This window comes from Mustela putorius, unplaced genomic scaffold (genome assembly GCF_011764305.1).
Source record: "Mustela putorius furo isolate JIRA1106 unplaced genomic scaffold, ASM1176430v1.1 tig00000275_pilon_pilon_pilon, whole genome shotgun sequence".
NCBI lineage: Eukaryota > Metazoa > Chordata > Mammalia > Carnivora > Mustelidae > Mustela > Mustela putorius.
The window spans coordinates 22,257,598-22,283,816 of record NW_025421341.1 but is presented as its reverse complement, the minus strand read 5'-3'; the positions used below and the strand labels follow the sequence as shown (position 1 = coordinate 22,283,816).

The 26,219-nt window shown below is 42.2% G+C and overlaps 1 protein-coding gene across 1 annotated transcript in view; it reads right to left on the bottom strand.

Annotated features, from left to right (window-relative positions):
* Positions 1-19,928, bottom strand: part of ARPC2 (actin related protein 2/3 complex subunit 2) — a 29,193-nt gene extending 9,265 nt beyond the window's left edge. Inside the window, exons 1-7 of the mRNA XM_045078737.1 lie at positions 19,783-19,928; positions 19,484-19,565; positions 11,705-11,739; positions 10,254-10,366; positions 5,910-5,955; positions 2,164-2,350; positions 1,433-1,526 (exon numbers count right to left, since the gene is read on the bottom strand). Of these exons, the coding sequence (XP_044934672.1) occupies positions 1,433-1,526; positions 2,164-2,350; positions 5,910-5,955; positions 10,254-10,366; positions 11,705-11,739; positions 19,484-19,557 (549 nt within the window). The 5' untranslated portion in view covers positions 19,558-19,565; positions 19,783-19,928. The remainder of the gene's footprint in view (positions 1-1,432; positions 1,527-2,163; positions 2,351-5,909; positions 5,956-10,253; positions 10,367-11,704; positions 11,740-19,483; positions 19,566-19,782) is intronic.
* Positions 19,929-26,219: the final 6,291 nt, after the last annotated feature.

Here is a 26,219-nt window from a genome sequence, read left to right as displayed (position 1 = left end):
TAACTAGAGATACTGGTAGTGCAAAAATGCAGAGACTCCCTCTTCCCTTTGAGACCAGTGTCCTATCACATGTACTTTGAGGGAGAAGTTTAAATTCACAAGCAAAAAAACACAAAATTCTCCTAAGGAACAAATCTCCTGTAAGCTCTCCAAGATAAGGTCTGTTTAAAGCATAAAAATAAGTTAAGATGTCGTTGGGAATAAAATGGAACAAGACTGGTAAAAAACCAGCCAAATCTAAATATATACTTCATAGCTTTTAAAATTAGTTTGTCAGTCTGGATTCAGCCCAATTTCTAAGCTACTGCATTTAATTCCCTTGTCAATTACACCTAAAAACAGATGAAATGCCTGTCTGGAGGCTTACATTTAGGACCTAAGATATAGGTCTATACATCTGTGTGTATGTACACACACACACACACTCTCTTTCTCTCTCTCTCTGTGTCAAAGTTTAGTGCTCTCAAATGCTGAAAGTGTCAATATTCCAATTTTTTCTGCATAGTGACTGCAAAATTAGAGTTTCTGATTAAACTAAACACAAAAAGCCACCAGAGATGGATGAAATTGAGGCTCTTACTTTTGAGTATGTCCCTAGCCGCTTAGAGAGGATACCCATAAAATAGCCCATAAAATAAAAAGAGTCTGTCTCAGAATTCTTAAATCTCCTCACACTGCCAAGGAACAGGATGAATGTACAAAAGGTGTTTGACAATCTAACCGCCGTACTAGCTACTGAATGCTGAGCTATCCTGGAAGAAATCAGCCTGAATATATCATTTCACCGATGAGCTCTCCTATCTCAGAGCGAGCAGCTGGTTAGCAGACAGCAGGACAAAGCCACAGTGGGGTATTGTATCAGACTAGAGTCCAACTGTACCAGAAATCCAATTACCAAATGTCCCTCTCAGCCCCATTCCTCTCCTTGGCAGGTGAGCTCCTTCTGAGGGAGGCGCTCTGCGGTGACCTTGGACAAACCCTGGCCAATCTGCCTCCCTGTCTGCCCCCCGACTCTGCCCTACTGATACACTACCTGCTGCTCAGGAATCTAGAGACTCAGTTCTGAGAAGAACTAAACCAAGCCAAGAACGGACCTTGCCAGAAACTGCAGTAAACACAAGAAGGTAGGAAACATGACTAAGCTTTAAAATGAAGACCCTATGGCAGCAAGGGTGCTTAAAACTCAGTCATACTGTTAGTATGTTTAATCCTCAATTCACTCTCCAGTCCAGTGCTAAAAAGGCAAAAGGCACTAGGGAAAAACGACACGCAGTGAGTTCTGTGGAGGCTATCTGACGAAATCTCTGACAAGTGTCAGCGCCCTCTGAGCGGCCCGTTCTCTCCTATGCTCACGGTGTGCTTTCCGTGCCCAGGTGTAAACCAGCACGCCACCGTGCTCCCTCCGCCCCACCACAAGACATCCGCTGCATACCTGCATAAACACTTTTCCAATGACCACATCGTCGTCATCCTTAAACACTGTGCTGAAGACTACTGTGACTCTGTCCTTTTTAGATTCAACGTACCTGAGGGGAACAAAACCCATGAGATAAGAAGAATCAGCAAGAGATTTTGTCAAGAACTTGATTTCCAAGTGAAGGAGGCGGTAAGTCCTAAATCACTTAGTTCATAAAACAAGGTGTGCCAAGGGAGACTCAGTATGTCTGACCAACAGAGTCAGTGTAACACATGCCCGCCCAGAGAGGCAGGAGAGGACCATCACCCTGAGGAGCTGGTACTGACGTGTCTGTGTGGTGGGACATGGAATCTGGGGTTACTCCAGAATCTTCACTTTAAAACATTTCTTTCTTTATATACTAGGAGAGTCCTACTATGTAGATGATCCAAGAGTTGCAAACACAGAAAACACATGGTCCCCTCTCCCTGTCACTCAGGCTATATGACTAAAGGGGACCTTCAATCGTGGTGTCTTAAAGGAAAGCACTTTCATCTTCTGCCAACTACTGGTATCTGTGGAGAAGAGCAGAAAATGGCCCCCTTTTTTCCCCTGTCATCTACAACCTGGCTTAAAGAACTTTATGAGAAAGACATGTTAGGGGGATTCACACAGTAGAGCTTAAGGTCTGACCTAATGTGTATCTTTCAGTGACAGCATGTAAGCCTGGTCCCAAACCCGGCTTTGGGACCAGGTTCTATACTCACATGGTCTCATCATCCCTATAATGGATAACTGCCCTGTTCTCGCCTTCCTTGCCCTCTTCTTGGAATTGGAAATATTTCTCAAAGACAGAGGCAAAACAATTTCGTTTCAACATGCCAGCCTGATGCACAATGGAATCCTTGGATGCCGGCAGGTTTTCAAGGTCATATAGCAAAGAGACATTGTATCCTAGAGAGGGGAAAAAAACCCACAAGTGGTTATATTTAAAACGAAACCAAAAAACTTTTCAGGTTCTAATGACATTTTATCTTGTTTCAGTCTCTGTACTTTTAACCCAGGTAGATTGCTGTCCACTCTCAAGGTTAAGATAAAACTTTAATTCTTGTATAACCACCGTAAATATATACATCTAATTAACAAATGCTATGCAAAAATTTGAATCAATATCAAAGATGACTGATTACAAATAAGGAATAAGCAGCAGCCATAATTCAGAACTTTGAGTAGAAATTTAGTGTTCCAGACACAGGAATGAAGGGGGCACCTGTGTATGCTATCAAGCTATAATAATAGGAGTTATGTATTTTTCTCTGACGGTTTAACTGCCAAGTGCTAACACAAAGTCAACAGCTGGGTAGCTTTATTTTTCTTTACTAAGATATTTTATTTTATTTTTTAAAAGATTTTATTTATTTGACAGAGAGAGAAATCACAAGTAGGCAGAGAGGAAGGCTGAGAGAGAGAGGGGGAAGCAGGCTCCCCGCTGAGGAGAGAGTCTGACGTGGGGATGTGGGACTCGATCTTGCATGATCTTAGGGTCATGACCCAAGCCAAAGGCAGAGGCCCAACCTGCTGAGCCACCCAGGCACCCCCCTGGGTAGCTTTTAATTAAAACAAAAAACAAAACAAAACAAAAAATCCTTTACATACCATCGTAAACCTTTTGTGGTGAAGTATGGACAAATTTAAATGTGTGTGTGTGTATGTATATACTGCCCCAAAAGCTTTCATATCTACATACTATCAAAATTTCAGGTTTTTTTTTTTTTTTTTTTTAGTTTTATTTATTTGACAGAGAGAGACACAGAGAGAAAGTGAACACAAGCAGGGGGAGTGGGAGAGGGATAAGCAGGCTCCCCACTGAGCAGGGAGCCTGATGTGGGGCTCGATCCCAGTCTGGGATCATGGCCTGAGCCGAAGGCAGACGCTTAATAACTGAGCCACCCAGGCACCCCCCAAAATTTCACAGTGTTTTAAAATATTTTACTTCATTTGATCTCTGTAAGAATTCTTTGAAGTAGGCAGGCCTGATACAGTTGTTCTCGTTTTAAAGGGAAAACAAGTTCAAAGGAGCAGAGTGCCATGCTAAATGCAGCATGATACAGAGGTACAGGCAACTCTATTTGGAACTGAACAGAACTGGGTCCAAATCCTGGGTCTTGCCACTTCAAGACCTTGGACAAACTACCTAACCTCTATAATTCCTACATCTATTTAAAAAGGGGGGCTAGGGCGCTTGGGTGGCTCAGCTGGGTAAGTGACTGCCTTGGGCTCAGAGTCCCAGGATTGAGTCCCACGTCAGGCTCCCAGCTCCATGGGGAGTCTGATTCTCCCTCTGACCTTCTCCCCTCTCATGCTATCTCTTGTTCTCTCTCTCAAATAAATAAAGAAAACCTTTAAAAAAAAAAATAACAATAAAAAGGGTGGCTATACCAGGGAGGCCCTTGGGAATATTTAGAGCGCGTAAGTATTTTAAAGTACCCAGAACACAGTAGGTCATCAATAAATGGGACCCAAAGCCAAGTCTGCTGACCACTGCCTATATTCTCCCTCTTTACAGCATGTCAAGTAGGAGTTCCAGCAAACATGGCTGGGGAAACTAATTAGCTAATCAAACAATTAATACAAGGCAAAAAGCCTGCAGGTGGCTTTGCAAGAGTATCTGTACAACACTGAGGGTCATTTCATATTCTAGGTAACTGCTGGGAATAATTTTACCAGAACCGTATGGAGTACCTGAACATTTATACTTTGTCACTATTTAATTTTTTCCCCAAGTGCATTCTGGAGGTATGTTTTTTGTTGGATCGAGCTTCACTGAGAACATGGGCTATCTAAATCTCTGTTCTAGATTGTGCTGAGCATATTTCTGGCACTCTAATATTAAGTAATATCAATCATCACTCCATTTTGGGTACCTGAAAACCAGAGAAGCAGACTACAGGATTAAAAATTAGATAGAAAATGAAAATATATGAAGTTGAGCTTTGTTCGTTTTAAGAAGCCAAATAAAACAAAACTACAGCTCAAGTCAGACTCTAAGTAAGGCTTTCATATGATGAAAAGGAACATACTGAGGACAGATTAAAAGGAAAAATCTAGTAGAGCCTGGTAAGACTCCCAAACTTGCCTATATAAACCCACAGAAAAAGAGGAGACACATCACTTTCACATGTATTTATACTTTGCACTTGTATGAACACAAGGTCTGCAATCTCGCAATGGCCTGCGCTTTTAGCAGGAAGCAGAAGAAAAGGCTCAGGGACAGAAACATTAGTTCTGTGTTACACTCCAGTGGTTCTGGGAGACTGTAGGATCTGAGCTATGTCAAGCATGCCCATGAGTTCCAACACGATTTTTTCTAGTCTAGTTCTGCTTCTGTCTTCCTTTCTTTCTTCTTCTCTCTCTAAAATTCCTTGAATCCCCTTAAAGCCTACAGTGTTATTTTGTTTGTTTGGTTTTTTTTGTTTTTATTTCTTGATATATTTCTACCATCTATTTGGGGATGAAAACATTCCAGTATTCCTTATGGACTGTAGTCAATGCTCCCACCCACAGTATCCCTAGTAACAAGTTATATCCCAAAGATATCATTCTGTATTTGGTATTTTGTTTCCACAGCATACAGAAGACTGGGAAGGTCTTCTATTGGGACTGACCGGGGAGGGTCTTTTATTGGGACTGGTGAGGCATGTCACATTATAAAAATGAAAATAAGCAAACAAAAACCACACAGAGGCTGGGGAAGGAAATAAGCTAGTGAAAATAACAGCTGTGAATAGACAGATGAACTCTCCTTAGAACAATTTGCTAATCGAAGTACCACAGGAACAAAATGTGAGTAATATGTTCAAAAGAACTTAACTACTTGGTCCTCATCAGGGGGCCCAGCTAAATGCAGAATCTGAGCCCAGCACTTATTCACGAGGATGAAAATACTGTTCAGTTTTTCTGCTTTAAATTTCCTGTAAAACAGCAGGAACATAGCTGTTGTAATCAAGGAAGGCCATGGTGCTTTTCAATTCCTCTGGCTGTGAAGAGGCTATTTATTCTTTATTAAAAAGAATAGATTAAAAGGAGGGACTGAAATTTCTGTTTCTGGAAAATGTGAGAACAGTTATGTTTCCTTCTCCAAAAGTGCAGAGTACAGAAAATGGTGTTATTAGGGGCTGGGGTAAAAACCAATGTTTGCTCAGTCTCAAAGGCATTTAATCACCATGAGCAAACAAAAGGGGCCCACTGGTTCTAAGTCACTTGGCTCCACCACATAAACACTAAAAATGACCCACATCAGTTTTGCAAACCACACTACGTACCATTACTGGACAAAGCAAAGTCCCTTACAAGCTATTTTTACGGAGAGAGTTGAAGTGCGAACTGGGCTCAGGCAGAAATATTTGTAGAATGCACAGTATTTAAATGAAATGCTTTGGTTAAAAAAAAGCAGAGTACAAACAGGACAGATCTCTATCCATGTCACCCCACAGTTAGTTGCATTACTACATACCTGATTCGGGATTTACCAAGAAGCTCCCGTACACCCTCTTTAATAACTAGAAAATACAAAAACAAATGTTAATCCAAATGTCATGATAATGTCATTATTTTTAAAGCACTATATTTGCCAAGCTCCTTCTAAATCAGAATTTTTCATTTGGTGGATGGGACACTGGATATATAAGGGGAAGCAGATATATCTGAGCTACCAAGCCAGTCACTCACGGAGTGAAGATTAAATCCAAAAGGTTAGGGGCACTTGGGTGGCTCAGCTGGTTAAGCACCTGCCTTCAGCTCAGTTCACGATCTCAGGGTCCTAGGATCGAGCCCCTCACCAGGCTCCCTGTTCAGCTGGGGGGGGGGGGTCCTGTTTCTCCCTCTCCCTCCTACTCATGCTCTTTCTCTCGCTTTCAAATAAATAAATAAAATCTTAGAAACAAAACAGAAAAACCAAAACCTTGTTAAAATAAAAAAAATCCAGAAGGTTAATCTAGTATCTGTTTCTCAATCCAGGCTCATCTTTCAACTTTTAGGAGTTGGTCACACCTGTTTTACGTTCTCCATTCTCCTCCCGACCATGTATCACACACAATCACTTTTGTTTTCAAGAATGCAAAAGGATGCCAAACCCAAGTGAGAATAGATTATGTTAGTTATCAACCAAGTACAGGCCGAACCAGTAACCCAGATGAGTAAAGAGATAAAGGCAGAATTGCTGGGAACAGATTCCAGTCAGCCTGCTTATCTTGAAAGCCTTAAAATTATTTAGCTCATCGGTTTTATGACAAAAGACAAGAGATCACTGAACCACATAGCCATTTATTTATATTGGTTGGTCCACAGAAGGCTGTACTCTCTAAATGCCTGCCTATACCCTGAAATACTTGCTACTGGCTCCTCTCCAGCTTTGGGGAGTAAATGATAAAACAAGAGCCCTTTATACACCTTCCTGTTTCTCTGTCAGAGTGACTGCTTCACCTGGTACAAACTGCTCCTAGGCTGACAGTTTGAGAAACAAAAACCTTCTGGAAGGACCAGTTCAGATTTAAATGTTATACAGGCTATGGTAAGCAGTAAAAAAGCAGCTATCTGAGGATAGAAAAACGTAAACATTAGAGCCGTCAGAACTTAGTCACATTTTTGGTATTTAGTAGTATTTATATGTTTAAGAGGCAAAACAGACATGGTTTATTCTTAACCCTCACTGAAAACACACTTAGGGAGGGAAGGTGTCGTTGCTATTCTACAAGGGAAAACAGAGGCCAATATATGTGACAGCAGTACAACAGGCTACCGAGCTTTGTCTGTAGATACTTAGTCAATTTCTCAACACTACCTCACCACAAACATACTCACGATCCTCTGTAATTTTCTAGGATACCAAAAAAAAAAAGGATACTTCATCAATGACAAGTTACCAAATTAAAAGTGAACAAAAGCATGAACTTTTGTTTTAATTGTAGGAGTTACACATGCAGGTTTTACAGGACTCCATCAGCCAGAGAAAAGCAGCGCCAAGTGTAGGCAGCCGAGAGGGGAGCCCCATGCGAGCAGGCCCTGAGCCCACTCATGCCTGCGTATGGGGATTGGGAGTAAACAGAGCCAAGTGAATTCTGAGGTTTTCTTCTAATCTTACTTTCAACGCACCCTCTAGGTATTCAAAAATAAATAAATAAATAAATAAATAAATAAATATGCAGCAGCAAACCACGTATGGCCTATTTGAAAAAATTATCACGCAGGGAAGTTCTTTGCTTCCTGTTCTTAAATACTCTTTAATATTCCACACATTTATGTCACCACTTTCCTACAGTGGGAAGAAATTCTCTATCTATATATCATACGATGGAAAGAGAACAGGCCTCAGTTCTGACTGTGTGGGCACACTGGTTCATATACAGGCAAACAACAAGTAATGTCACCCGCAGTTCCGATCTGGTGACCATAATGCCGCTATAGGGTTGTCTCTTTTACAGAAGAGGAACTAAAGGGAGAGGTTAAGGTCACAGAGTTTGTTGGTGGCACAGAGAGATCTCACCTTCAGGTGTCCTACATACCACTTCTAAAGTTCTGAGGTGGCGGGAAGAATAATGGGCACATTCCAGCAGAATTTGAACTAGCATGTGGTCTCTGAACTACAGTACTGCACCGGGTGGACTGTGGGTACTTGGAGGAAGGGGAAATTAGATTGTGGGAGAAAAAAATATAGCTCTGAAGAGTTAGTTTAACTCCAAGCTTAATATTCTGAGATCTAAGAGCCAAACTTACACCGTTTCACTCCTCTGCTCCTTCCACTTTGCAAAACCAGCCAATGCTTCCCTGTTGATTTCACCTGCACTTTTAACCATGATTCATTTTCCACCGAGTGCCCCCTCTTCCAATCTGACACCAGGAGATGGGTGGAGCCCATCGGTCCTCACCATCAGACCTTCCCGCCCTAGCAGCAGAGGCTTTCTGCCTTGAAAAAGGGCCTGGGCAAAGCAGCAAGTTTCCTCTGGTTATCGCAGGCTGGTCACTGTTTAACCAACCCAGAGAGCCATGCACCAGGCACTCTGCTCCAAAGCTCTGAGTGTTACTTGTTCCACCTACGTGGGCGGGTGGGGTTGGTTCTCTGACCCTGTGGGAGCTACCAGAATAGCACTGTGTTGGGGAGTTCCAGAGTGCAGAAGGCACAGACTGGAAAGGAGATTTAAGAAATCGATCTCTAACGCTTTCTTTCCCTTCCAAAGATTACTATCATTGGGCCTGCATCTTAAAAAGAGAGGACTATTTGCGGAGAACGATTACACAATTTTGAGTTGTCTGTTCAAAGCTTTAACAATTCTTTTCAGGTTGTCATTTTATGGTAAATCAGAAGTGGGGCCACTTTATAATAGTCACTTGTTCCCTTTTGGTTTTAATCTGGTAAAGAGAGGAGTTGGCTACTTTTCTAGAATGATCCTTATGTTTTATGAGACTGGGTCTTCCTCCAGAATCTTTTCTTTCAGGTAAAATCACCCCGAATACAAATTCTCTAGACTCTTCCTCTTCCCTTGAATAGGCAATTCAGAAAAGGTTTTGGCTCTTCCCCTGAATTTCTGGGACAGATCAACTGCATAGGAATAACTAAAAGAAATGACTGCTTTTGGCCTTGGGATCACAGTTGTTTAATATCAATTTTAGTTTTTATACCAAAATATTACTGAGATAGATTTTGATCTTTTTTCTCAAACAGCCTTTTCTTGCATAAATTTTAACTATTTCAAAAGCTCTTAATCAGAAAAAAAATAGAAATGACCATATCTTCATTCACCAGATTAAGGAGAACCTAGCTTGTTAAAACTAAAAGATATCTGAAAACTGATTCAGGAACTGAGTCATACTTCCTGCTTTGAGACCCAACCACAACGTATGCACACTGGTGTAACAGCATTTTCTTTCTTCCATAAATGGCTCTCCCCAGAGCAAATACAGTTCAACAGGAACCAAACCTGCTACTTAAGCTATAGAAAGAAGCTAGTGAAACAAGGCATGGCCACCAAGAATTTCAAAATGCATGGACAACCTTTCTTATCTCCCCTATGGTAGTTATAAGGAAGAAGAGAAACTTGAAGCAGCCAGCTCTAAGGAAGTTTAAATCAAAAAATTTAAAGGGTAGATTTGTACCTAAATTTCCAGAATGAGAAATTAAGACCATAAACTTTAAAGGCCAGAGCTATATACCTACTTCACAATATTACAGAAATAGAATGGAACCCATCTCAGTCTTGAGACAGCTTTTTTTTTTTTTTTAAAAGATTTTATTTATTTATTTGACAGAGAAAGAGAGAGCACAAGCAAGGGGAGTGGCAGCAGAGGGAGAAGCAGGCTCAATCCCAGGATCCTGGAATCATGACCTGGGCCGAAGGCAGTTGCTTTACCAACTGAGCCACCCAGGCGCCCAAGATAGCTATTTTTAAAGTAGGCTACACAACGTGGAGCCCAATGTGGGGCTTGAACTCATGACCCTGAGATCAAGACCTGAGCTGAGATCAAGAGGTGGATGCTTAACCAACTAAGCCCCCCAGGTGCCCTGTGACAGCTATTTTTTTTTTACTGGTCTAAGAACGTATTGTTTGGTGCATATTTTGGGAACTAAAGTTGTTTTGGGTTTCATTGGTTAGGGAACATCTTTATTTTTCTAGAGTAATAAACAACAAGCAAAGAGTCAAAGCTTTTTCTGAAAAACACCCTTCTCTGTAATATGGGTCGAGAGTCCCTGGTTAGGTGAGCAAGCCGTCCAGAGTGGTCACTGCCACAGACCTTCTAGGAGTGGCAAGCTGCCAGTAAGGTGAAGAGGAAACAAGAGACCCAAGGAAAATGACATGGAACATACCTCATCAGCACCATGTGCCTGAAGTTCCTTGTAGAATTTCAAAGAAATACTGACCATCACTTTTGTTTTATCTCCATTAGGATTTGAAATATGATAGAGGACTCCATCGAAATCTATGAGGGAATGTAAAAAAACCTGCTTAACTTGGAAATGGGAGATTAGATCTCAAGGTGACTGCCTACCTTCTTACAGGCCACAAGGAGGTCTTCCTTGGAAGCAGGTGTATGTTTAAATCCATACAGAAAGTCAGCAAAAACACTGGGACAGAACTGTCAAGTACTGATCTCTTTGTTCTCTTCTAAAATTACAAAGCTATTCTTACCTTTGTTACAGCTTGGTGCTGAAAATATATATATATATATATTTTTAAAAAGCTTTTGTTGTGATATATTTTAAAGAAGCTATAATAGAACATAGAATAGACTCCTAGCCTGCTCCATATGACTTCAACAATTATCAACACATGGCCAATCTTTCATTTAGATGTCCCCCCCCAATGATTTATTCTAAAGTAAATCTGAGACATCACATCATTTCATCCATAAATATTTCAGAATGCATCTCCAGATGATAAGGAAGAATTAAAAAAAAAAAAAAAAAACAACAAAAACACCAACACAGCTACAATACCACTGCCATGACTAAACATTTAAGAATAGCTTCTTAATGTCAAATATCCAGTCTAGTGTTCAAATATTCTGCCTCAAAAAAAAAAAAAAAAAAAAAGTTTTAAAATACTGTCATGTTATTTGAATTAGATCCAAACAAGGCCCCCACATTGCATTTGGTTATTTCTTAAGTTTCTTCTAATTTATATCCAGGCCCCCCTCTCTTTGGCTTCTATCTTCCTGCAGTACAGAGAGGACTTAACCCTGGGTAGTTCCTGAAACCAGGTGCTGAGGGCCATCGCTTTAGGGAGATCTGGCATTGCTGGTTAGTGGGAGGGGACAAGGATGGTGCCTGGTCTCCAATCACAGCACTTCAGAGCTGCAAAAAGTTTTCCAAAATCTAGTCAGGTACCCTCACTTTACAGAGGGTGATTGTTTAACTCCTTAAAGTCCACAAAGCAAGTGAGTAGTATCAACAGCTAATTTTTTATAGGGACTAGAAAACAGTAACCTCTCTCTGACTTGTTGAACAGGCCTCTAGTATTATCCATGTTTCCCCACTACTCTAGTGCTAGGCAAATTGAGATGAAGGCTACTTGAAGGCAGTAATTTAATATTTCCAAGTTAAACTGAAGTTTATAACACAACATTAAGCCCCAACTTTTAAGATATCAGCAAGTAACTTCACATAGCTCCATAAATCCACAAAATGATCATCTAAAACAAAGACCTTGAGAAGACTTGACAATCAAGGGACAGTAATCCAAATCTCCAAATGTATTTTAGGAATGAGTTTTCTATTTTTATATTGTGCCTTAAAAGGGATGAAGTAAGGACACTTACCTGCAAATGTTACTTCTACTGCTTCTGGCTTGTTACTGCAAAACAAAAGAACAGTCCATCAATAAAGATAGCTGTACTGCTGCTTGCCCCCAAGGGGACTTGCAGACTCCTGAGCTCTGTTCCAGATTGGAGCATTCAGGACCAGTCTTATGCTTACTGCTGACCTGAGACTGCAACTCATTTTCTCATGTACCTGAACCTTTGGGCTTCCTTAAGAGGACACAGAAAAGCTGCAGGACAGACAGTTTTTGTTTTCTAGCTGCTGTCAAATCTCTGCTATAGCTGGTGCTTAGTTCAGAATTCCTTAAGACTATGATATGTATGTCTGCATATGTGAACTATAAAATGCCATCTTTTGATCAATGTCTCTCTCACAGGACAGTAGTGACGGACATGGAGGTAGTACATTCTGCTAAACAGAATGCAGAATGGTTTTAATCCACTAAAGAAGGGATAATTCCAGGCAATAAAACAAAACAGGAAGTTCTATACCATTTCAAAGACAATCTGTAACTCTTCCTACACGTCTTTCCCTCTCCCTTAACGTCACCAAAGTTCTCACCACTCTCCTTCATGAAGCCCTCTCGGACTGGTTCTACCCTAGTTTTGTTTTGAAATTCCTGCACTGCACTTACATAGAAAGCGGAGCACAAAATAACACTGCAAAATCGCTGGGGACAGTCAAGACACCAAGGTTCCAGCTTTAGCTTTTCATCATGACCATGTTTTCAGACCAATTAACACCTGCACGCCTGAATTTCTCACATCTTAATTCATCTATAAAATTGGAGAATACAACCTCACTGAACTGCTAAAGATAAAGCAAGAGAACAGATACAAACTACTCATCCTGGAAGGCAACACCGATGGCCTGATACTTTCTGTGCAGCGCCCAGCTCAGCCTGGTACAGAAACTTCCACTTGATAAATGCTGCTGAGTTATTACCTAGAAGGCATGACATACATCCTAGCTATAAACAATAATGGTCAATTAACCTCCCATGAAAGCAACGTTATGGGATTTCCCCACTTCTCCTCAAAGCCCAATGGTAGGAAACAAAATAAGACTCCACGGTTTTATCTCTAATGACCTAGGACTCCAATGATTCCACTTTGTTTTATGGACCAACAAACAAGACACACACATTTCCACATTTATCCTTGCCTAATTTGCTCAAGACCTCACCATCAAGTACATCTTTTTTATACTACCTCCGCTCCCTTACCTGTAAAGGGAACCACAACTGAGCCACCCTCTCGGGTTGCTGGGAAATAATGGAATACACAGGGTGGTGTATGCATGTTAAAAAGTGCTGCAGATGCTACACAGTTACTCTTCCAGGAAACTGGTTTTTATGAAGTGCTAGCCCTGCTGAAAAATCAACGGATACAAGTCACATACAGATTCCACTCTACTCCTGCACAGCCATCCGTGCATGGTTTAGGAAAATCAGTCCGGGAGACTCTAAGAATCAAAGCACTGAATGGGTTTATGGAGAATCAGTGAGTTCAGAATATAATGAAAAGAGCGACATGAAACCTTTCATTGCTTCTGACCTTTTGTCTGAAACTACAGCCAGGAGACAAAGACAATGAATGGCCAACCACAATTCCTCAACCTCTAAAAAGCAAGAGCAAAGCAAGAAGCAGAATAAACATTCATCTAAGGCTCACTTGCACGAACCATGAAGAGGCTGCACAATGGCAGGAAGCACCGAAGTCTGTTTCCCCTGGGAAGGATGGCTATGCCAAAACGTCAGGGTGGAGGCTTGTGAAAGTCCACATGGCGTCACTTAGTAGGTGGCTGGGTTTTGGGTTTTCTTTTTTTTTTTTTTTTTAATCCTTAGGCTTTAACTCAGCCAAGGAAGGAGTGAGCTCTTCATTCTCCTACTCCATCAAAGATGGAGAAAAATTAGGTATAAATAAAAAAGCCTTAGGGTTCTAAGCTGTTAACATTGAAAGAAAAAAATTTTTAAAAGTAGGCTCCATGCCCAACGTGAAGTCCAATGCAGAGCCTAAATGCATGACCTTGAGGTCACAACTGAGTGAAGATCAAGAGCTGGATGCTTAACCAACTGAGATACCCAGCCCCATCCCTCCCAATCTATAAACATTTTAACTGAAATTCTGAATTTCTCTAGGTTGTCAAGTTCTCTAAGGACAAATCCCCATTGGGAGAAGATGCTTAGGAAGAGCTATACTAAAAGGTTTGTTGCCTGACTTGGGAATATTTGTCAAATCACCACCATTAATACTTTAGTTTACGTTGTATGGCTGCACAGTAGGTTATAGAGAAGACAGGCTGTAGAGGAATGCATTTGGCCAAAGGAGTCTTCTGGAGATCAGGTAGGAGTTACAAACTCTGTGCCCAACAAAGAGACCAGATCAAGAGTGAAATATACCAAACAGGATGTGTCAATTCCAAGACCAGGTGTTTGTTACTTACTTTAAAACCCTGGAGCTAGAGGGGAATAAGACTGGGCCAGGGGAAAGTGTACCACTTTAACAATACGAAAAGATAAATGGATTAAGTATTTTTTGTTGTTGTTATTTTACCATCTGCTAAAGTTTCAGATGCTGGGAATGAGTTTAAGCACAAAATCAAGTTCTTCAGAGTTGACTATTCAGCTCAAGTCCTGTCACTTACTGGCTATAAACCACACTCAATGTTGCTCAGATACTGCTGAGCCTCAGGTTCCTTTTCTAGAAAATGAAGATTAAAATGTTGTTGTGAAGACTAATTGAGATGACATGTTTACAGGACAGTTTCCCAACCAGTGTCTTGTGACTAAGTTACAGACAGGCTGAGATAATGATCCTCACAGCTCTCAGGGCAGTCCAATAGCAGGATCTCTAGGCTAGACTATTCACTCAAATGTGCCACACAAATACCATGTTCTGTGTGTGACCCATCGTAAGGTTAGAAGTCATCAGTGAAGGGTATCCGCACAGTGCTTAATGCATTACGTCTACTCTCTCCATAGCTCCCCAAAGCCCTTGTTTTCTCAACTGTAAATGGGAACTGCTGTCACATAGGCACATTCAGAAATCAAATGAAGTTATGTTATTAAAGCTTAGAGCACAGTGTCTAATATCACAGACAGTGATTGATGAATTAGTTTTTCTTTTAGGTGGAGTCAGAAAACACCAGACTTTGAAGTCACAGCTGGGAGAAGTTGTGCGATTATGCTAACTCCCAGAATCAGGAACTGGTCAGCACTACAAGGAGAACCCCATGAGTATCAGTGCTGTAATGTCCAGAATCCTAGAACAAACCAGCTAGATAAGTCCTCAGGGTTACTGACTGTATAGCATGGAACACTAAAATATATTCAATTTACTCAGATGGGTTTTGAAAGTTATTCTTAAAATCGTTAGGAAAATTTTTCTTCTCTTCTTTTCCCAAGGAAGTTTCTAGAATGTCACCAATCAATAAAGAACTCCTGACAACTGTATTTTCCAATCCTCTTTTCTCATTAAGGATTTCGGAGTTTTTACTCCTGAATGCATCCAATTCCCCATTTGGGAACTTACGTGCCTCTTCTATTTTCTCCTTCTATGAGCTGAATGAAAAATTACTGAATTCTGCTATCTCACCAAAAGTTTTTGATCACTCTGCGGTTAATTCCCCTATAGGGCTCCCATCAACCTATTCGAGCAAAGACTAAAAAATGTGGTCCCTACTCTCTGCTAAGCCAGACTCAAACTATGGAGAACAAAGATGATCTAAAAGCTAATTCATGGGGCGCCTGGGTGGCTCAGTGGGTTAAAGCCTCTGCCTTCGGCTCAGGTCATGATCCCAGAGTCCTGGGATCGAGCCTCTACATCACACTCTCTGTTCAGCAGGGAGCCTGCTTACTCCTCTCTCTCTGCCTGCCTCTCTGCCTACCTGTGATCTTTCTGTCAAATAAATAAATAAAATCTCTTGTAAAAAAAAAAAAAGTGATTTTTTAAAAAGCTGATTCATGCAATATCAGAATAGTGATAAATTAAGCACCTAAAGAAATTAAGATTCATTCCACCTGGCTTCATCCATTCCTTCAAGAAATTAGTTCCTGAGCTAACCATATACACATGAGGATGCTGGGAAAGAAAGATGACCAAAGTGATAGGCCCTGCCCTTAAGGAGTCATCCGTTTCGTGGAGTGTAGCTCTGGGGCTTCACGCACAAAGTGGTGCCAAGGTCAGAAGGCAGACAGCCTATACAACTGTAACTACCTGTACAAAGACCAACCAGACCGTTCCATTTCTTCTAGATGCTTCTTGAACAATGTCCCAATTCCAAATCACTTCAAACCAGTCTCCCTGAGGACACATGCAGCATATTTAGGAATGAGAACAAGGTATCAGCAAGATTTAATTTATTCCTTTCTCAAATTTCTCCTCCCACAGTCCTTGCCCACCCCAACTGGCACCTCTTGCTTACTGAGCTTCACTCCCCCTCACATAACCACAGAGCCCCCACAACATGCAGAGCTGTGGCAAGAAGCCAGCATGCACTTAAAAGCAACAGCAATTCGCATGTGACAGCATTTCCTCAATTCTGGACTCCAGGCTCTAAGTTCATGGGCTACCTTCTAAGGCTGAGGTTCTTGTAGTGTACACAGTAACAAAAAAATTAAATTAATTTGCCCGATTACATCTGTCTTAATTGGGCATCTGGGTAAGAATTCCTAAATGAAAAGGCAATGCTGTTGACAAGACCTGTGCGAGTTTATTGGTAGTGCCGAGCGCAGCTTCTTAATCAGCATATTCTCTTAGCATGTAGGCTGTTAATGAGACAATTTACCAATAATTACCATTTTGTGATGATATATGAACCGTTCCAATAAGCCATTTTCCCAGGAGTGTGGTAGGAAAACAATAAAAAGCAATTTGTTGGGAATGAATCTTAGGCTTTGTCCGAACTGCCTCCAAATTAAAAGGTGATCATGCCTAAATGTTCAACAGTTTTGATAACTGTTTACCCAAAAGAAGTTTAGACTCTTAGTAGGATGTCACAGACAAGAGGATTCAGCAGGATGGTCTGAGGTGTCATTTAAAAAAACAAAAAACCCTCAGGAGGAAAATTATTGCAACTGTATTCTGAAGCATATACCACAAAACTATTTTTAAAACTATCTCACGCTTGCATTTTCAGTAGCTGCAACAGTGCTAGTGCTGTTCAACAGAACTTTCTGCAATAATGCAAATGATCTACATGTGTCCTGTCCAAATATAGCCACTACCAGAAACATGTGGCAACTGAGCACTAGAATCGTGCCTGGTGTGAGGAACTGGATTTTAGTTTTATTTTACTTTCTTCTTTAAACTTAACTAGCTACATGTAGCCACTGGCTATTATACTGGACACCACAGAGCTATGAGATTTACTCTGGAAGAGGCTGCTCAGAACCGTGATTTCCCCCAACAGGTTTGCTCTGAGAAGCGTAAAGTCCGGGGCAGCTGCCCTCTCCCCGCAGGTTCGCGCACTGGCAAAGCCTTTCCAATTCCCAGGATTTCTCCTCCAAGCTACTCCCCTTCATTAATGTCTCTCTGCCATCTCGGCTGGCACACACCTCACCCTTTAGCTCCTCTGTAACTTTTGCCAATAGACTCTCTCAGAAGGGCTTCCTTTCGCTGTTTCTGCTTGGTGCTGAGCACTGGTAGAATCCTATAAATGTTTGTGATTATCACACTAGTCATTTTTTGCTGGAAGTTTTAGTGTAGTAGGCATGTGCCTCAATAAATCCGTTAACTACTTCACTGCTGCCTCACGTTGTATGCCTGGAAACTCACAGCAGGCCTAGAAGCCAGTTTCTGATGGGTGGGATCTGCAATCCCACCTACCTCCAGGCCTGCTATCAGGGTCTCTTCAAAGATTTTCAGAGAGCTTTTCAGCAGAGTATGTTTTGAGTCCCCTTACTTAAAGTCACACTTCAAAGGGAAGACAGCCACAGTAAAAGCCGAAACTTGCTGCCCTGCCCAATAACCAACATTGCTGTAACATATATTTGTTAAGAAATGTCCTAGAAGTTCTAACTTACGCTTCCAGACTTGAGTGCTTATTTTAATTCCTCTGAAACAGTACTTTGTAAGATTTAATTTTCTAAAAGTTAAAGAGCTGTTGTTCCGGATGATGGGCTTTATTTGGAATCACAAATAGATATGAATATACTTCTACACTACAAGGCATGCTTCTACTTGAAAATGAACAGACATTTATCTTGTAGATCAGCTTATAACCACCCAGGTCTCATTCTTTGCTAGTCTGGACTCGAGAAGGCACTTAACAGGTTCAGCTATGAAAATGCAGAAGTTAATTTAACTTCCTCCTCTATGCTACACTGCTCAAAAAAAAGTACCCAGCAAGCACCCAAAATAAGACTCTGAGCTGATTCACTCACACATTTAAAAAGCAAAGGGACTGGTAAGTGAGACTGAAGAAGTAAGTTAGCTTAAAATATAAGCAACTGCAAGCAGGAAACAGGCTTCTTGTAAGCCTTACTTCAACGAAAACCATGCTTTACTTTACAGATTAACATCTGTGTCCTTATAAAAGAGATCGGAGACAAAATATGTTCAATTCAGGCAGTAGGTTAGAAGTATTTTTATTTAATGCCTCCAAACCACAAGTTCATTATGAGCACTTAGAAGTTCCCCTGCACCAATCCTTTCCCCTCTGTAGATCTCCAAGCAGTGACTTTCCTATGACTAGTTCCCAGTTCACCAGAAAGTTTGCATTCATTTCCTAAGCTGTGCAACCAAGAGGCAAAGCCCCAGCCTCGCAATGGAGAAACGAGGCAAAGGGACTGGCTACAGGTCACCAAAAATTAGAAGCTAAAACCAGGTCCCTGGCTCACATTTTAAATATCAGAAAAGCAAAGCAGCTTTGGGGTAGGAGGTTGTTTTCTACCGATTCTTGTGTTTCACAGAGAAGGCAGCCTTGGAAATATGTGCTAACCTACCTTTAAAAAGGGCAATGGTAAATAAAGGTTATCTGAGAACTTTATAGACTTTGGATGCTTGTAAATGTGTACCTGGGCCAGGATTACCACATTAAAAATCACAGACCAGGGGTCTTGTATAAGAGTTTAAAAGATAAAAGGGTGGAGAAAGAATTATAACCTCAGGAGAGAGATAAGGAAGGGTGTGGATGGGGAGACTTAGCTTTGCTTGAGAAATATACTAACAAAATGGCCAGAGTGTCTTACAGCAGGTTTCGGGGAAGGGAAACCAGACCAGTCGCGTTTTTCCGAGCTGCAAGACTGGGTGTGCTTTCAGTCTAGCCTCCAGCATCTTTAGATGAAGAGGTGGGGGTGGGGCTGGAGAGGGAGAAGGCTGGTGGGGATCTGGGCCTGCATCTACTTCCCTCCTCTGGTCCTGGAAATTCCTGAAAACTCCTTCCAACCCAATCCCAAACAGGCTTTCTTGGGGTTCAGAACAATGACGGGGAATACAGAGGGAAGGGATCCTCTGCTCCCTCCAGAAGGCAATGGGATCCTCCTGGAGTTCCGGCCTCAGCTGCCCTCACGTCCCACAGGTCTCCTGCCCTTTGGCACGCGCGCTCCGGTCCACTCGCCGCTTCCGCATCCTTCCTCCGAGCCTCTCCCCACGCATCTCTGCCCCTCACCCCACCGCGCCCAGTAGCCTCCCACGTTTACCCGGCCGGGTCCGTCCCCACACCCGGCCAGGTCTCCCACCTCATCCCTTCAAGTCTGGAGGACTGAACGACACTGAGGACCAGCGGGGGTCAACTCTGCCTCCCCCGCCACCCACCGGCCCCAAGCGCGCGCTCACCCGGCGGCCGCGTTCTCGAACTTGAGCGCGAGCGTCTCCTCGATGATGCGGTTGTTCACCTCCAGCAGGATCATGGCGGCGGCTGCCCCGGGCAGGGGAAGGAGAAACAAGGGAGGGTGAGGGTGGGTAAGGGAGGAAAGGACTTGAGGGAGCGGCCCTGCTGCCCCGTGAAAGAGGGGGGTTGGGTGGGGTAGGAGGTCAGGGGAAAGGGAAGAGGGACCAGGGTGGGGGGAGAAGGGGAAGACGCGCGCTCGCCCTCGCACGCACTCGCTGTGGAGACACCCACCCACCCGACCGACCTGGCCCCCGAAGCCTGAACCCGCCTGCCGAGCCGCCGCCGCCGCCGCCGCTGCCGCCTCACCGACAAGCCCGGTCCCCGCCCAGCCCCCGGCTCCAGCCGGCCACTTCCGCTCTCACACCCACTTCCGCTCGCTGCCCGGACGCGCGGCCCCGCGGCGCCATTTCCGCTTCGACCCCTCGTGCACGCGCACGCAGGGGCGTCGGGGAGGCTGGGCTGGCGCATGCGCGACCCCCACCCCTACCCTGGGTCCATTTCACTTTCTCGCAGAGCCCCTCCACCCCTCAGGCCCCTCTCCTGCAAGTTTGTCTCCTTGTTGGCTGTCATTCTCCGATGCCTGCCTCACTGTCCAGCCCCTCCCTCCCGCTTGTCGCAGAGGTCAAGCTCCACCCTTCCGGTCGTGTCATTTCAGAGACGCTGCGAGAAGCCCGCCCTTGTCCTCTCCCAGCCGGCTCCTTGGCTCTCAGCTTGTCCGTGTGCCCCTTACTCATGCCACACTGATAGCTGTCTAGCGGTACCATCACGAATTCATTTCTCCAACAAATATTTAGCGGGCTCATGCTCTGTGCTGGGAGTGCAGTGGAGAATGATACTGACGACATCCTGCCCTCGTGGAGCTTATAGTCTGGTAAAGGAAACAAAACCACTCTCAGTTATAGAACTACAAATAGTTAAAGGAGCAACGCAGGAAAGCAGTAAGTCACCTAGGTGAATAGGCCTCCCTGGGTTCGTCATGCCTCCACTCTGTGCCTGGGGAGTTGCCTCTGGGTGCGACGAACATGATTTGATTTCTGTCTTTGGTACCCTTGCTTTTCAGTACCTCTGCCAGAGACATACCTTCATACCTGAAGGTGCGGAGTCCGCACCTTGTGAACCTTGTTTCGTATTTTCCCTCCAGGCAGAATCTAATAAACTTAGCGGAGTTTCTTCTGCGTGCATTGATTTATTTTCTGCTATTTACTCTTGAGGCGGGAGTGGGAGAATCCAAAACATGAAGAAAAACTAGCCCCTGTCATCAAGGCCCAGATAGCTCTTTTTTTTTAAAGATTTTATTTTTTTATTTGACAGAGAGAAATCACAAGTAGATGGAGAGGTAGGCAGAGAGAGAGAGAGAGGGAAGCAGGCTCCCTGCCGAGCAGAGAGCCCGATGCGGGACTCGATCCCAGAACCCTGAGATCATGACCTGAGCCGAAGGCAGCGGCTTAACCCACTGAGCCACCCAGGTGCCCCCCCAGATAGCTCTTTAAAACAGATTCTTACATGCTAATATTTTAGGATTAATGTTTATTGAACTAAAATAATGCACATACCCCGTGCAAAAATAAGCTAAATGTCTTGTAATGAAAAAAGCAGTTCACTGGCCTACTTTGTAAAGGCAGTATCTTCAATTCTTACCTGTTCTTCCTGATTTGATCTATATATGGAAGCAAATGCTTGTAATATTAATTCTCGATTTGTTAATTTTAAGCATTACCTGTTGACTTCCTGCAGTTACGTAAGGTTTTTGGTGAAACCAATAATCAGCATTTAAATTATCGCATGTGCAAATGCTGCTTACCAGTAAGCCCCAAAGTGCGTTACAACCATGCCAACTAACTTACACAACCCTTTATTTTTTTAGACTTAATTATTGCCTTTTTTCTCTCTTACTTGTAGATTTTCTGTATTATCTACAGTTGCCTGCCCATCCCCTCTCCCAAGTGCTCTAAGACCCGGTCAAAGTCTAGCAATATTTTCCATATATTCAAATACATAAATTGCACTTTTTCTCTGGAGTCTTTGTCCCAGATCCCTCCTTTCTCTTGTTTCAATCTGGATTGACTGCTCCCTAGACTTGCTGTACAGTTGTCTTTTGGGGATTTTCCTTACTGCTTTTCTGGGCCATTTTGCCCACTTCCTGGATCCAGGGGCTTCCCTTCTTGGTTTACTTCCTTGTTTTACTAAAGTATCTTCTCTAGTAACTTCCTAAGGAAGAGACTTAATGGATGTGTTAGTGGAATCTGCATATTTGAAAATACCCCCCCCCTTAAAGTAATCTCTACACCCAAAGTGTGGCTCTAACTCAGGACCCTGAGATCAAGGGTCACATGCTCTACCGACTGAGCTAGCCATGTGCCCTCATATATGAAAATGTCTTTATTCTAACACTTGGACTATAGATGGACTGTGTTAAAAAGAAACTGAAAATGGTGTTGCTTAGGCCAACTCACCAACCTTCGGCTTAATACTTAATCAAATTATACCTTCAGCCTCCTCCAGAAATGGTGTCTTAACCATTAGTCAGAAATTTTCTTGTCAGCACCAGTAAGGTTATCAATCTCATGGGCCCTCTCCATCCCCCAAAGGAAGATGAATTAATCCTCTACTAAGACCCCTTTATCCCCAAGTGAAGGTGACATCACCTGAAATAACCATTTTTTTCTCTTTGACTTCCGTGTCCTGCTTTTATAAACCTTTCCTGGGTTGCCTGGCTGGCTCAGTGTATAGATCATGTGACTCTTGATCTCAAGGCCATGAGTTGAAGCCCCACGTTGGACATGGAACCTACTTAAAAAAGCAAACAAAAAACTTTTACTTTTCTGTAGCCCTTCAGAACTCCCCTCTACTGGATGGGATGTTACCTGATTCATGAGTCATTTAATAAAGCCAGTTAGATCTTCAAATTAACTTAACTTGGTTACATTTTTTTAAAAAAAATATTTATTTATTTGAGAGAGAGAAAGAGGGTGTGCAGATGAGCTGGAGGGAAGGGCAGAGGGAGAAGGAGAAGCAGACTCCCCACTGAGCAAGGAGTCTTATGTGGGGCTCGAGACCCAGGACCCTGAGATCATGACCTGAGCTGTAGGCAGACATTCAACTGACTGAGCCACTCAAGCACCCCTAAATTTTGTTTTTTAACAGGTGGTTATTGATTTCAAATTGAAAATAATTTTGTCCTCATAATTTTGAAAGTATTACTCCATTTTCTTCAATCATCCAGGGGTGCTATTTAAAAAGTCTGATTCCTATTCCTATTCCTGATCCTTTGTATGTTGTATCTCCATATCTGGAAGCATTAGAATTTTCTCTTTAGGCTACTGGATGGAAATTTTATAATGATGTGTTTTGCTGTGAATTTTGTGCTGACCACTCATTCAAACTGGAAACTCGTGTACTTCAGGTTGGGAGGAAATTTTCTTTCATTATTTTTTGATAATTTTTTCTCTATATTTTTAGTTCTCTTTCTGGAATGTCTTTTATTTAGAAGTTCCATTTTTGGATTGATTCTTTAATTTTCTCTTCTATTTCCTATTCTTGGTTTTTGTTTGTTTGCTTGATTTATTAAGTTGTATTTATTTAAGTAATCTCTACATCCCATGTGGGCCTTGAACTCATGACCCCAAGATTAAGAATTACACGTTCTTCTGACTGAGGCAGTGGGGTGCCCCTGATTTTTATTTTTAGTTGTGGTAAAATATACATAACACAAAATTTGTTGTCTTGGCCATTTTTAAGTTTACTATTCAGTAGCGTTAAGAATGTTAACATTGTTGTATAACCACTTATTTCATCCTGCAAAACAGAAACTCTCTACCCAGTGTTTGTTGGTTTTTGTTGTCCTGTTTTTCTGAGATATTTCTTTCCTTGTCGTTATCTTCAGCCATTTTAAGTTTCAGCTTTTTTGTCTTTAATTCCTAAGACCTTTTTTTTTTTTTAAAGATTTTATTTATTTATTTGACAGAGAGAGATCACAAGTAGATGGAGAGAGAGGCAGGCAGAGAGAGAGAGAGGGAAGCAGGCTCCCTGCTGAGCAGAGAGCCCGATATGGGACTTGATCCCAGGACCCTGAGATCGTGACCTGAGCCGAAGGCAGCGGCTTAACCCACTGAGCCACCCAGGCACCCTCCTAAGACCTTTTTAATGACTGACCCAACCTCATATTATTCTATCTTTGTTTTATGGACAGGAATATCTTCTATTTCTCTGAGCTGTTATAGTGTGTTTGTTTCTGCTCTCTGCTTTAATATGTTTCTTTGGGTAATTTTTAATGCTCATTTATTTAAATCTCTTTGTTTTATGCTAATGGCTATCCTCTAAAGTCTGGATACTCTAGCAGTCTGTTTATATTTAAGAATGAGACTCTTAAGAAGCGAAAGGGAGACTCAGTATGTGGGCAAGATAAGTTCACTAACGCCTTGCTACTCAGAAGGGACCACCAGCATTGGCTTCATCTGGGAACTTTTTGGAAATGCAAAATTTAAGTCCCCATTAAAAACTACAGATTTAGAATCTGCATTTTTAAAAAGATTTTATTTATTTATTTGACGGAGAGGGGAGAGAGAGAGCACACAGGCAGAGAGAGTGGGAGAGGGGGAAACAGGCTCTTGTGCTGGGCAGGGAGCCTGATATGGTACTAGAATGCAGGACCCTGGTATCATGATCTGAGCCTAAGGCAGACACTTAACCGACTGAGCCACCCAGAGCCTCTAGAATCTGCATTTTATCAAGATCACCGGGTAATTTAAATGCACATATTGTGAGAAGCCCTAGATTAATGGGTTTCATTATAAGGTGCACCAAAGGTGTGCCAGACTTCACTGGAGGCCCACAAAGTTAATATTGGAAGGTCTTTTCACCAGAGAAGGAGCCTCCAGCTGTGTTGGGGGTTATAAATTTGACCGTGAACATTCCCAGAGTGTGTGGGAATGGGGAAGAATGCTTTGAGTCCCAGCTGACTTCCCCTTAATCTCATTATTAACCATGTGCCTTCCCACTGGCTTCCACTGGGTTAGAGTCTATAGAAAATGAATCTTCAGTGGTGGTAGTAGAGGAAGAGGTGGAAGTGGGGTGGATGGCGGTGGGAAAGGGGTAATCCCTTGATTGCTGGTGCACTTAGAATGCCAAAGACTTTAAAAAAATATTTTATTTATTTGACAGACAGAGATCACAGGTAGGCAGAGAGGCAGGCAGAGAGAGAGGAGTAAGCAGGCTCCCTGCTGAGCAGAGAGCTCGATGCGGGGGCTCGATCCCAGGACCCTGGGATCATGACCTGAGCCAAAGGCAGAGGCTTAACCCACTGAGCCACCCAGGCGTCCCCCAAAGACTTTTGATATGGATTTTCTTCCATTTTCTTTATCTCTTTATCGCTTTTGGTTTATTTAAATTTATGACTAATAGGTGATACATCTTTGTACTACCACCCACTTTTCTTGAATCTTAATTATAATATGTTATTATAATTAAACCTTCTTCAGAGCTTTTAAAAAAAGAACTATAGTTGAAACTTCCTGTGATTCCCACTGGATTCCATTCCTTTCTTCCCTTCCTTCCCCACTCCATAAACATAACCATCATCCTGCATTTGGTGTTTATTCTTCTCATGCATGTTTTTACGCTTTCATTGCATATGTATGTATCCATAAATAATGTATAGCATATTTTGCATGATTTTAAGCTTTTGTTAATAGTCATACTGTATATCTCTTTTGAAAATTATTTCTTTTAGTCAACAATGTACTTTTGAGATTTACTTATGTTGTTAAGTATAGGTATTTTAACTGTGATAGAGCATTACAATGTGCCATTATACATTATGATTTTAAAGGTATTTCTTCCATTCTCCTATTGAAGAACACCAGTTCCTTCCAGTAATTCTGCTATCGCGAGCAATGCTTCTTTGAACATTCTTGTACCTATTTCCTATATATAGATGTGAAGATTTCTTTCTGGCATGTTCCTCAGAATGTAACTGCTATTTTGTGGGCTACAGACATCTTCAATTTTGCTGGATGTTGTCCAGTTGCTTTCCAAAGTATTTGTACTGATTTATACTTCTACTGGTAGTAGAAGTATAAATTGCTCCCTGTCCTTGCTTGCACTTGGTATTGTCAGCCTTTGAAGTGGGTGGATATGAACAAACATCTCATTGTTTTAAAAAGAAGAATTAGCTAGGCAGAAAGAGAGGGATGTATGAAGGCCTAGAGGCGAGAGAACACAGTATCTTGCAGAGAGTGAAAGCAGACCAGTAATTGTGGGGTAGAGCTGGAGGGCTGATGTGCCGAGAAAATGATAGCTGAAGACACAGTAAGAGCTAACATTTATTGCAGTTGAGGATTTATTCTGTTTTATGCACTGTTTGAAGAGCTTTACATGTATTATCTCATTAAATCCCTGGGACAACTCTAGGAAGTAGATGCTCCTAGTAGTTCATTCTGTAAATGATGAAACAGATGCTGAGAGGCTGAAGAATGTATCTAAAATCATATGTGCGGCTGGTCACTGAGCTGAGATTTAGGCTTCAACTGTCGTGCTTTTTGATCACTATGCAATATTGGTATCTGGTGCTGAAATAGTATCTTGAATTAAAAAAAATAGTTCTGTATCTTGAATTAAAAAAAATCAAAGCATCGGGTGCCTGGGTGGCTCAGTGGGTTAAGCCGCTGCCTTTGGCTCAGGTCA